The sequence below is a fragment of the Tupaia chinensis genome, unplaced genomic scaffold (assembly GCF_000334495.1).
Source record: "Tupaia chinensis unplaced genomic scaffold, TupChi_1.0 Scaffold000078_1, whole genome shotgun sequence".
Classification (NCBI taxonomy): Eukaryota; Metazoa; Chordata; class Mammalia; order Scandentia; family Tupaiidae; genus Tupaia; species Tupaia belangeri.
In genome coordinates, this window is record NW_006159539.1 from 6,260,151 (window position 1) to 6,271,222 (window position 11,072).

The window sequence follows — 11,072 nt, forward strand, 5'->3', positions numbered from 1 at the left end:
CACAGGTCCCGGCCCGGCTGCCCTGGGCTGAGCCGCTCAGTGTCCCGGCGCAGCTGCTCCTGCTCCCTCTCCAGCTGTCTCTGGGCGGCACGCAGCCGCTCCAGGTCATGCTGGTAGGCGCCCTTCTTCTGCTGCAGCTCCTCCCGTTCACGGTCCAGGTCCTGCTGCCCGAGCTGCAGCTGCTCCTCACGCTGGGCCAGGCGGGCCTCGCGTTCCCGCAGTTCCCGCTCGCGGGCCTCCCACTCGCGCTCGCGCCGGCGCTTCTCCTCCTGGTGCTGCGCCTGCTGCCGCTGCAGGTTGGCCAGGTCCTGGCGCTGCTTCTCCAGGCTGCGCTGCTTCTCCTGCTCGATCAGGGAGCTGGGGCGCGACGAGCTCCGGGTCAGCGCCCTCTCGCTCAGCACCAGCTTCTGGTCCTCGATGTAGCTGTCTTGCTGCAACACCACACCCTGCAGGAGCGCACGGGAGAGCCACCTCTGAGACCACACGGTCCCCACCCCGGGGCACCAAGCACTGCGGCAGACTCTGACTCCCTGCACAGTTGAGGTTGGTCTGGTAGAGACTCCAGGTAACCATGGACAGTTCTTGAACGGGAAGGCAAAGGTGTAGGAGCTGAGTGTGTGTCACATCTGGTCACACGCTGTCTGCAGTGACTGGCGTGACCCGGGTGGGCTGAGCATGTGTTTTTCAGATGGGGGAAGGTAGGGCCGAGTCAGGTTACACATCCAAAGAAGGAAGTGAGCAGCATTTGGGCCATTCCTGGAAATTCCTGAACCATAGTTCTTGGGGAAGGACCATCTCTCCAAATAGCACGCGAGGATGAGGCATGTGGGAACCCACACTGACGCCCAAGGCCTTCTGTGTGCATGGTCTGAGTGCAGGCCGGCACTATCTGTGCGCTGAGGCGGGGCGGCAGCCAGTCCCGTCAGCAAGGCTAGTCTCACAGGCTGATGGGACCTACCCACTTCCTCACCGGAGCCCATCGTGTCTAGACTGAGGGTCTCATTCCCCCATGAACAACTGACACACCTCAGAAACCTAGGAAAACAACAGTCCCCCTCCTGTGTCCTCTAAGCTGGTGAGTGTAGGGAGCGAGGAGGAGGAGGAGCCACGTACCTGCAGGGTGCTGAGGAGCTCGTGGAGGTGGACGATGCTCTGGACCACCTGCTGCAGAGGGAACAAAGAGCAGCGTTTATTGCAGCATGTCACCGCCCTCAGAACCCTGCACATCTCACAGCCACCTGACAAGACAACTTCCTGAATATACACGATGCTTGCATCTTAATAGCACCAAAGAGGGGCCTAGCAAGTGGTGTGGTGGTTAAGGCGCTAGACTCCCAGGGCGTTGACGAAGGTTCAAGTCTCGGATCTGGCATGTGCATGTGTGCCCAAAATCCTGAGAGGAGAATGCAGGAGGAGGAACTCCAACGTAGCCATCACCTCAGGGAATGATTTCTCACTTTCTGTCTCTCCAGAAAGTGCACATATCCTATAGTAAAAATCTCTCTCTTTTTTTTTTTTTTTTTTGAAAAAAAAGGCACTGGGACCAGCAGTTAGTGTAATGGCTATGTCGCTGGACTCCCATGTAGTCAACCGTGGTTCAAGTCCCGGTCCCAATGACTTAAACTCACGCCGGGTGCGTGTGGGTGCGTGCTGAAGATCCTGAGAGGAGAATGGAGGAGAAGGGATTGCGGCATGGCCATCCCACAAGGGGGTGATTTCTCGCTTTCTGTCTCTCTGTCTCTCTCTGTCTTTCTGGTGAGTGCACAAATCCTATAGCAAAAACCACTCAAAAAAAAAAAAAAATGCACCGAAGAGAATTAAAGTATTAAAGCGGGTCCAACTAGTAAGAAAAACAAAAGATGACCAAACAAAGTAACTGTACGTAGCACGTCAGCACGCGTGAGAATGCATTACAAGGGACCAGCATCCCCATGAGGGTATGCTTTCTCCTCTCCATCTCTGTCTCTCTCTGGTGTGCATGTGTCCTCTAGCTGCCCCCTCCACCCCAAAATAAAGGCAAAAGCTTTTCAAAGCACAGAAGCAACAGCAGAAACTACACAGACTTACTATGTAAAAATGTAAAATTAAAATTAAAGGCAAAAGACAAACTTGGGCACAAAATCAAGCAAAAAAAAATGTGTATATATGTGTGTGAATATGTATGTATGTATGCATGTGTGTGTGTATATATGTGTGTGTGTGTGTGTATGTTTTTAGGGATTAGCAAGTGGCATGGTGGTTAAGGTGCTGGACACTCCCACATGGCCAATCAAGGTTCAAGTCCTGTACCTGGTGGCTTGCTCTCTGACTTTCCCTCTCTCTCTCTCATCAAATTAAAATAAATGAATGAAAAAAAAAGTGTATACATATATGTTTTTAAAAGGCTCCCATAGATCAGTAAAGAAATAAATGCACAGGGGCCAGCCAGTGGCACAGTTGTTAGGGTGCCTGGATCCTACATGGCTGATTTACAGTTCAAGTCCTGGACCTGGAGACTTGAAAAACATGCCAGATTTGTGTGTGTGTGTGTGTGTGTGTGTGTGCGCGCATGTGTGTGTGTGTGCTTGTGTGCACATGTGCCCCAAATCCCAAGAGAATGGAGGAGAAGGAAACAGCGTGGCCATCCCCCGGTGCTTTCTCAGACCCCCTCCCCCAGGTCTCTGGTGAATGTACATGCTCTCTAGCAAATTTAAAAAGAATAAATATATACCCTGATAGAAAAACAAGCCAGGAAGATAAACCAGCACTTCATCAAATAAGAAAATACAAATGGCCAACAACAGAACACTACAAGTAACTCAACTGTATTTGAAACTAAATAAAAGAAAGGAATGCCACTTAAGAGTTCGAGTCCCAGACTTGGTGGCTTGAAAATCATGTGTGTGTGCTCCCACAACCCCAGGAGAATGGGAGAGACGACTGTGGAATGGCCTCCCTCCCTTTGAGGGTGATTCGTCACTTTCCCTCTCATTGTCTCTGTCTCTTTCCAGCGAGCGCACGTGCCCTACACCAAAAAAATTTTAAGAAGGAAATGCTACTACGAATCCTCGGCAGTCCAGTGCTCAGAGGAAGGAAACCAGCAGGGGGCTTTGCAGCCCTTGTCTAGAGACCGCGTTAAGAGCAGGAGACTCCGAAAGACAGAGGACCAGTGGGCAATACTGTAGCTGGGAAGGTCAAGGCCACTGACGACTGTCCTGTCTGTGTCTAGAATACAGCCAGGAGTTAGCTCGTTTGCATCAGCAAAACAAAAAATGAACTGTTCCTGAGAGTTCTCAGAAACACATGTTCTTGTAAGTCGTGTATGCTGTCCTTACCTCACTGTTTCTCTTAAGCATAAACACCAGGTTGCCATTTCCACCCTATAAAACAAAAGGCATGCATTTAACAAATGTCCTGATGGTGGCTGAGGCGCTGGACTTGCACATGGCTGACTACAGACGGAGTCCTGGAACTGGCAGCTTGCTTTCTCACTTTCGGTCTCTCGTTAATTAAAAATAAATAAATAAATAAAATGGAATAAATAAATAAATAATGTCCTAATGCAACATCATGCTCAATATCTTCCCATTTTCTTTCTTTTCTAATAGCCCCTCATTGTGATGTGGAACAGGCCTGAGGCCGAACCGTTTAACCCAAAGCCTTGTAAAGAGGTCTGCAGCACCTGAAATAAATCCCTTCATTAAACTGCTCCTTCCAAGGCCATGGCAGTTATGAACGTTACACTCGGCTCCCGGGCCAGCCTGTAGCTTGGGGCTTCAGGCACTGTCCACATGGCGACTGCATGGTTGGAGCCCTGGACCCAACCAGCTTGAGGAACATGAGTATATATGTATGCATGCCCAGAATCCCAAAAGGATGGAGAAATGGAGGAGACAGGGTCGTAGTGTGACTATCCCCCAGGGGGTACTTTCTTGCTCTCCCTTTTGCTTTTCCTTCTGAGTGCATACACCCTCTGGCAAATTAAAAATGACAAAAAACAATAACATATCGCTCTAAGTCAGAGTGGCCAAGGAGCCAATCATGGTGCAACTCTTAAGTATATTGTTTGCCTTTAAAACATGCTTTCCCAGGGCCAGCAGGTGGTATGGAGGTTAAAGCGTTGGATCCCATGTGACCAGTTCTTGAAACTGGCAGCTTGACACTCACACTGGGCCCAAAATCCCCAAGGAAAATGGAGGAGAAGGGTCTGCAGCATGGGCATCCCCCTGAGGGGTGATTTCCCACTCCGCCTCCTTCTCTCTCTCTCTGTCTCTTTCTGTTAAGTGCATGTGCCCTATGGCAAAAAACGAAAAAAATAATAATAATAAAAATCAACAACAACAAAAAAGGAATTGTTTTCCCCTACAAATAAAGTAAGATTTCATTAAAAGCAGCTAGCCAAGCATTCAAAATATGACAAAGTGTAATCATTTCTAAGCTTAGAAACCCAAAGGGAAATCCCGAGGACGAGGAGGTTCTCAGTTTGTTTTGGAAACCGATACCTTTTTCAGACCGCTCTCTGACTCTGTTCTCCTGAGATCTTGGCCGTCGTCTCCCTCTTCCTTCTCGCCTCCTAAACAACAAACACACACGTTTGGTGATGGTGGTGGTGTTTTCAAACCGTGAAGCAGCCTAGCCAAGGACACAATGTAGACAGCTTAGGGATATGATCTTTCTGAATCCTATTAATGCCCAGAAAAGGGTAGCCACTTAGTGGCAGTGGTCGCTGATCATCTCACTGATGCAGGACTAGCAGCAGCAAGAGAGAACGAGAATTATCACCGCGGATCGTATCGCACGCAGCAATGGCTACAGCTTGGGGGGAATGTCAAGAAAATCTTTCCTATTACTCAAAATGAACGTGACTCTGACCGATTCCAGGGCATGTTAAGAACTCACTGAATACATCATTGGACTCCCACGTACCTGACTGTGCTTTGAGTCCCAGACCCGGTGGTTTAAAGCTCAGACTGGGTGCATGAGTGTGCGTGCCCAAAGTCTCGAGAGGAGACTGGAGGAGAAGCGACTGCGGCGTGGCCATCCCCCTTGGGGGGTGATTTCTCGTTTTCTGTCTGTCTCTCTGATGAGTGCACATGCCACACAGCAAAAAATCTCTTAAAAAACAAAAAACTCACTAACAGACTGAGTGATGGAATGAGACAGAAGAGGTGAACCATGAGAACAGAGGTTGTTTTTACTTGTGTGCGACGGTCAGATCGCCTACAAAGGCACATGAGCTCAAATCGTTTACCTTTTGAAGCATTCATCTGATGGCTGTCAAAGCCTCCAAAGGTCTCGGCTCTCCGGGGCAAGGAAACAGGGCCGACCAAGCCTTCTTGCTCAACGGGGCTGCAGACAGCCTGCCCGAGGGTGCCGCCCAGGCTCCCGCTCACTAAACCCTGAAGGAGCTCCACTGGAAGAGAAGAAACACACGATGACATCTCGTCTTGCAGAGGGGGAGAAGTCACCTCACAGCAATGCATGATGCGTACAGGAGTAGGACAGAATGCTCACAGAGGGAGTAGGTGACTTGTCTTGCTCAAGGAAGGGTCTTCAGTTCAGGGGGGATGTTTCAGTTGGATTCTCTTGGGAATTTACAGACAAAATCCTTCTACCTTATTTAAACCAGGCTAGGGAAATGTGATGAGGCCATCCCTTCTGAGGGATGATTGCTCACTCTGCCCCCAACTGGCCTGTTCTGGTAAGCACACATAGCCTATATGAAAAACCTAAAAAACAACAAAAACCCAGAAATTCAGGGCCAGGAGATGGTGAGGTGGCTAAGGTGCTGGACTCCCACATGGCCTAATATGGCTCAAGTCCTGGACCCAGCACTTAGAAAATCATGGTGTGTGTGTGTGTGTGTGTGTGTGTGTGTGTCCATAATTCTAAAAGAAGAGAAAGGACTGTGGCATGGCCATTATCCCCTGGGGGGGTGATTTCTCCACCACCTCCCAAACCCCGCTCTTTCTGGCAAGCACATGGGCCCCTGTGGCAAAAACCTAAAAGAACACTTTTCAGAAATACGAAAACTCTGAGACGACAGATCAAAACAAAACATGATAAACCAGAGAACATCAATCCAGAGCAACCGACACTAACACATATTCGAGTAAAACTACGTGGACATGGAAGAAACCTTCTGGCAAAGAGCACATGACTTCTACGTGGAAAATCAAATTACCACCAGACTGGCGTCAACGCTTTCAGGCCAGAATAAAAGTAAAAATGACGTATCTGAGAATTAAAATACCCACAGGAAAAAAACTATGAGCTACAGATTTTTATATGCAGCAGAACAGACTTCAAGTATAAAGGGCACAGCTTATTATCAAGGTGCAGGAGCTCAGAGACTATTATTCCCACGCACCTTCCCAAGGTAACCGCCCAGGAGTAAGCTTCGGACACCACAGGGCAGAACGGGACACTGCCCTAAGGACTGCGGGGGAGCAACAACTCCGCTTACTTGCAGAACAAGCGCTCTAAGTCAGGGCCAACGAGGGAAGGGCACAGACAGCACAGACACAGTAACACTTTTTATTTATTTATTTCCTTAAGGTTTTTCTCATAGGGTGCGTGTGTTCGCCAGAGAGAGAAAAAGTGAGAAACTGACCCTCAGAGGGAATGGCCACGCCTCAATCCCTTCTCCAGTCTCCTCTTGGCATTTTGGACATGCATGCACATGTGCCTGGTGTGATTTTCAAGCCACCGGGTCTGGCACTTGAACCAGGGTCGCCTCTGGGGCAGTTCAACGCCTTAACCCCTACGCCTCAGTACAACTATTTTTAAAAAGGAGAGATGAGGACAACATGTACAAGTCGCACTGGTGGAGCTGCGATGCCCGGATAAACACAGAATACTCCCCTTCCATCGTGTATCCTTGAGCGTGAGGATTCACAATGTGGGAAAAAGGAAATACTAACGGAACATGGGAAAGGAAGGAAAAACCCCACAAAATGTGACTAGACACGTCAATGTGAATTAATGGATACAAACTTTTCCCCCTAAGCTCTGTCCACTAGAGGGGCCCCGTAGCAACAGTGAAAAATATAGTAGCAGTGACCACCCCTACGGTCAGGACTGTGGTCTTGAAATATTTCCCACTACACAGAACCAGAGGTGTTGAAGAAATGGATGACTCCAGGACTGGGACAGAAAGTGATCCAGACGTGCCTGGAACGTCTCAGTAGGCCAGATGGCAGAGAAGCCCCAGGAGACAGCTACGGCCTTAGCATCAGGACTCGGGCCCAACACAAAGGTGCTCGCCGGCAAACTCGGGGCGCTGTGAGTTTTCAGTCAGGTTGGGAACTACACTGACCTATCACATATGCTACAATTCATGAATCCACTTTTATATTCTTTTTTTATTTAAGAGCGATTCTTGCTCTAGGGTGCATGTGCTTGCCAGAGAGAAAACAAGAAATCACTCCCCCACGGCGGATGGCCACGCTGCAATCCCTTCTCTAGTCTCCTCTGGGGATCTTGGGGCACATACGCACATATGCCCAGTGTGAGTTTGAAGCCACCAGGTTTGGGACTCGAACCGTACTGGACTATGTAGGAGTCCCCCGATGTAAAGACTTATGCTATCTGCTGGTCCCAAATCCACTATCATATGAACAAGAAAAGAAAAGGATAGGTTGCCTTAAGGTGACCATAAACCAATTCACTATCTTGAACATACATCAATAAAGCAAAAATAAGGAAAAATAAAAAGATGAAGCATTTCCCTTTTTATCTTGCTTTCCCTGTAGGTCCCAGGAAAAGGCCCGACCGGATCTTCTGGGTCTCCCACTAAGAACACAACACGACAAGAACACTGCTTGCCAAAGCAATCGAGTCTGAGCAACGAAGCCCTTGAAGCCAGCCGCGGACCGGCAGGACCAGGACACAACTGCTGCCTGAAGAAAATCCATGCTGTAAGCAACCCTCGAGGTCGAACAGCTCTGACCACTCAAAGATAAACTGAAGGGGAAAGAGGGAAAGGAGGAAAGAAGGAAGGGATGGGGGCAGGGGGACGACTACAAATGAAGAATCCTAAAATGCATATCAAGGGACCAGCAGATGGCATAATGGTTACGTCGCTGGAGTCCCATGCAGTCAACTGTGGTTTGAGTTTCAGACTCTGCGTGTGGGTGGGTGGCCAAAATACCCCAGGGAGATGGCCACGCCGTAATCCTTCTCCATTCTCTATCTCTCCAACGAGTGCATGCACCCTATAATGAAAATCTCTCTCTAAGAAAATGCTTATCACAAAAATATGAATAAGGGCTGGCAGGTGGCATGACAGTTAAGATGCGAGACTCCGACATGGTCAGTGACCCAGTGGCTTGAAGATCATGCTGGGCCCATGTCCAAAATCTCAAGGAGAATAGAGAAGGGACTGCAGTGTGACCACCCACCTGTGGGGGAGATTCCTCACTTTCTCTCTGTCTTTCTCGAGGACACATGCCTTATGACAAATAAACCTTAAACAAAAACCCAACGTGAGCGAGACTCAACTTCAGTGTTCGGGAACAAGAACTTGGGCCATGAAAACCATCAAGAAACAAGGAGGAAATGATTGCTGGTACAAGTCAGAATACCGGCTCCGTTAGGACTGAGGGAGGAATGATGGGGACAGGGCACGTGGGAGGTTTTAGGAGGTCGAGCCCAATTTTCTCTCTTGACCTGGGTAGAGATTATGAAGTTGTTCACACATTTACAGTCGGCTACGGCCACGTATTTGTTTCGGGTGAGGTTCTGTACCTGTGCATTATATTACAGGAGGAAAATAACACCTGTTCCGTAACAAAAGGGGTCAATGAAAAATGTCAATTACCCTCATTTATTGCACTTTTCATTAACGGTCCTCCTTTGAGAGCCTCTTCTGTGTTGGAGCGGAAGAGGACTCTCGGGCTGTGCGCCGGGGAGCAATCCTCCGTCAAGGGAGTGCTGCACTCAGTCATATCGCGGAAGATCATCTCCTTCTCTTCCAGTAAGAGCAGGATCTGCTGGTCCTTCTGCTGGAGCTGTTCTGTGGGGCGGACGGAGAGAGGAGAGTCTAGCGACCTGCTGTGACTGCTGCTAACAGGGCATGGCTGGGGCACGAGCGCCACCTCGTGGCAGTTCACGGAAAGAGGAGAGCGCGACCTGCTGTGAGTGCTAACAGGGCACGGCTGGGGCACGAGCGCCACCTGGTGGCAGTTCAGGGAAAGGGCCGAGACTGACACAGCTCGCCCCTCCCCTCCTGGGCTCCCACTTTCTTTTTCAAGTGAAGGCAGTACCACGCTTCTGGGATGCAGTCTGGACGCGGGAAACCCGCTGGGTCTTCCAGGCAGGCACTGAAATTTCTGCGCCTTGTTTCCACCTCACCCCCGTGTGTAAGTCAGCTTCGGCCCTCTGGCTCTACCCCCTCTGGGGGTAAAATGGAGAGATGGGGAGTGGGGCTCTTCCCAAGATTACCCCTCTGGACAGAACCCAATGAGGCCCTTCAGTCTGTCTTTTCGGGCAGTGACGATGACCCCCTCCTTAGCTCTGAGGACACTGGCTCTTTTCCTGCCACTCTTCCTTAGGCAGGTTACAGAGTCTCCCATCTGCAATGCTGTGTCAGCTCCAGGTCCTCCCTCGCCCGTCCTGGTTGCCCGCTGACTTCTCACACCTTCCTCTTGGGGGTCCTGTTAACACTCCTGTGGCTTCGAGTACTTGCTCAAGCTGACCATGCACATAAAGCACCCCACTCCTACCCTCTTTCCTGAGCACCGGGCCACTGGCGCCCACTGGCAGGAAGCCATGTCCACTGAGACGCCCTGTCCTCGGTATGTCAGAAAGCAGCCAGGTTCCACGACTTTGCAATGCAGGAGACACTCCGTCTCTGCACCCTGCCCCAGCCCTTCCGGTTGACCAGGTTTAGTGACCTTATTTCTCAGTTCCATCCATCCCCCCCCCCCCGCCCCATTCCCCTCCTCCTTCTAGTTCCCTCCTCCCCCCCCCCCCCACCAGTCCACTTCTCCTCTTGAGTATTCTGAGTTTCCCAACTGATCTATTTCCAGTGGCTCCCTACTCCCTCAATTCTCCCAACAGGCAGCAACACGTGCTAACAAAATTGATTTTTAAAACGTTACCATTCCTTTGTTCTGCCTGTCAAAACCTGGTACTTTCCCGATTCACCTGCCGTCACTCACCCTTGACCTGTCCGACACACCAAACCTCGGCAGACACACCAAGTCCTTCTTCACTTTTGCACACAACTATTCTTATCTGGGGAGATAATTTTCTTCAGATATAGCTCACTTGTCAGCGTCTCTGAGACTTGGCAGAGGCAGGAAGAGCAGATCCTTCACACCGGCCTGAGCTCTAAGAAACCTCAGCAGGCCTCCCTTGCTACAGCGTAAGTGTCCCCAGGACAAGGGCTGTTTTAGAAATCTCTGCTGCTTCCCTGGCACCTAATAGTGCACCCAGCGGGGTGTTTAATGGGTGTTAAGAGAAAGAAGACTTTTATCCTTGTCATCCTAAGCTTGGGCCAATAATTTGATGTAACTCTAGCTCTGGTCTAGGTCTGTCTTTTCCTTTAATGCCAAGACATGTGTGTGCAGGCACAAGTGTGCTCACGTGCAAGACAGAATGCACCCCTCACAGGGCCCGGCTATGCAGCAGCATGCCCCCTCTCCACTTCATCCTGTTGGGACCCCAGCATGCAGGCAGGTGCTCAGTTCTTTTCAAGCCGCTGTGGCCAGGATTCAAACAGTGGTCAGCCACATGGGCTCCAGCTCCCTCTACACAGCGCTTAACCACTGGGCAATGAGGTCAGCTCTAACTCTGTCCTCTTTCTCCCCCCATCAATGAAACAGAATGCTACACTCAAACAGCTTCGAAGACAAAGAAATCTCCTTGGTACTTAACTGATCTGACACAAGACCTTATTTCTACCTAACACGCAGGCTTGACTTCAGAGCACTCAGTAAGGCTCTGGCGAAGAGAAAGAGTACCAAGCCCTGCTGTTTATAAAATAGGGGTTAGAATTCGGCTCAGCCACCAACTACACCCTGGCTTGCGGGGCTGTGCGGTTCTCAACCGTGTCGTGTGCACAACAGGGAAGGGAATGCTGTCGTGTA

General features: G+C 50.0%; 1 protein-coding gene across 2 annotated transcripts in view; it reads right to left on the minus strand.

The window, feature by feature from the left end:
• Nucleotides 1-11,072, minus strand: part of AKAP13 (A-kinase anchoring protein 13) — a 231,889-nt gene that overhangs the window by 5,013 nt on the left and 215,804 nt on the right. For both annotated transcript variants that reach the window (XM_006142666.3, XM_006142667.3), the window contains 6 exons: nt 8,801-8,995; nt 5,231-5,392; nt 4,482-4,552; nt 3,315-3,359; nt 1,114-1,164; nt 4-446 (listed from right to left, as the gene is read on the minus strand). In XM_006142666.3, the coding sequence (XP_006142728.1) occupies nt 4-446; nt 1,114-1,164; nt 3,315-3,359; nt 4,482-4,552; nt 5,231-5,392; nt 8,801-8,995 (967 nt within the window). The remainder of the gene's footprint in view (nt 1-3; nt 447-1,113; nt 1,165-3,314; nt 3,360-4,481; nt 4,553-5,230; nt 5,393-8,800; nt 8,996-11,072) is intronic.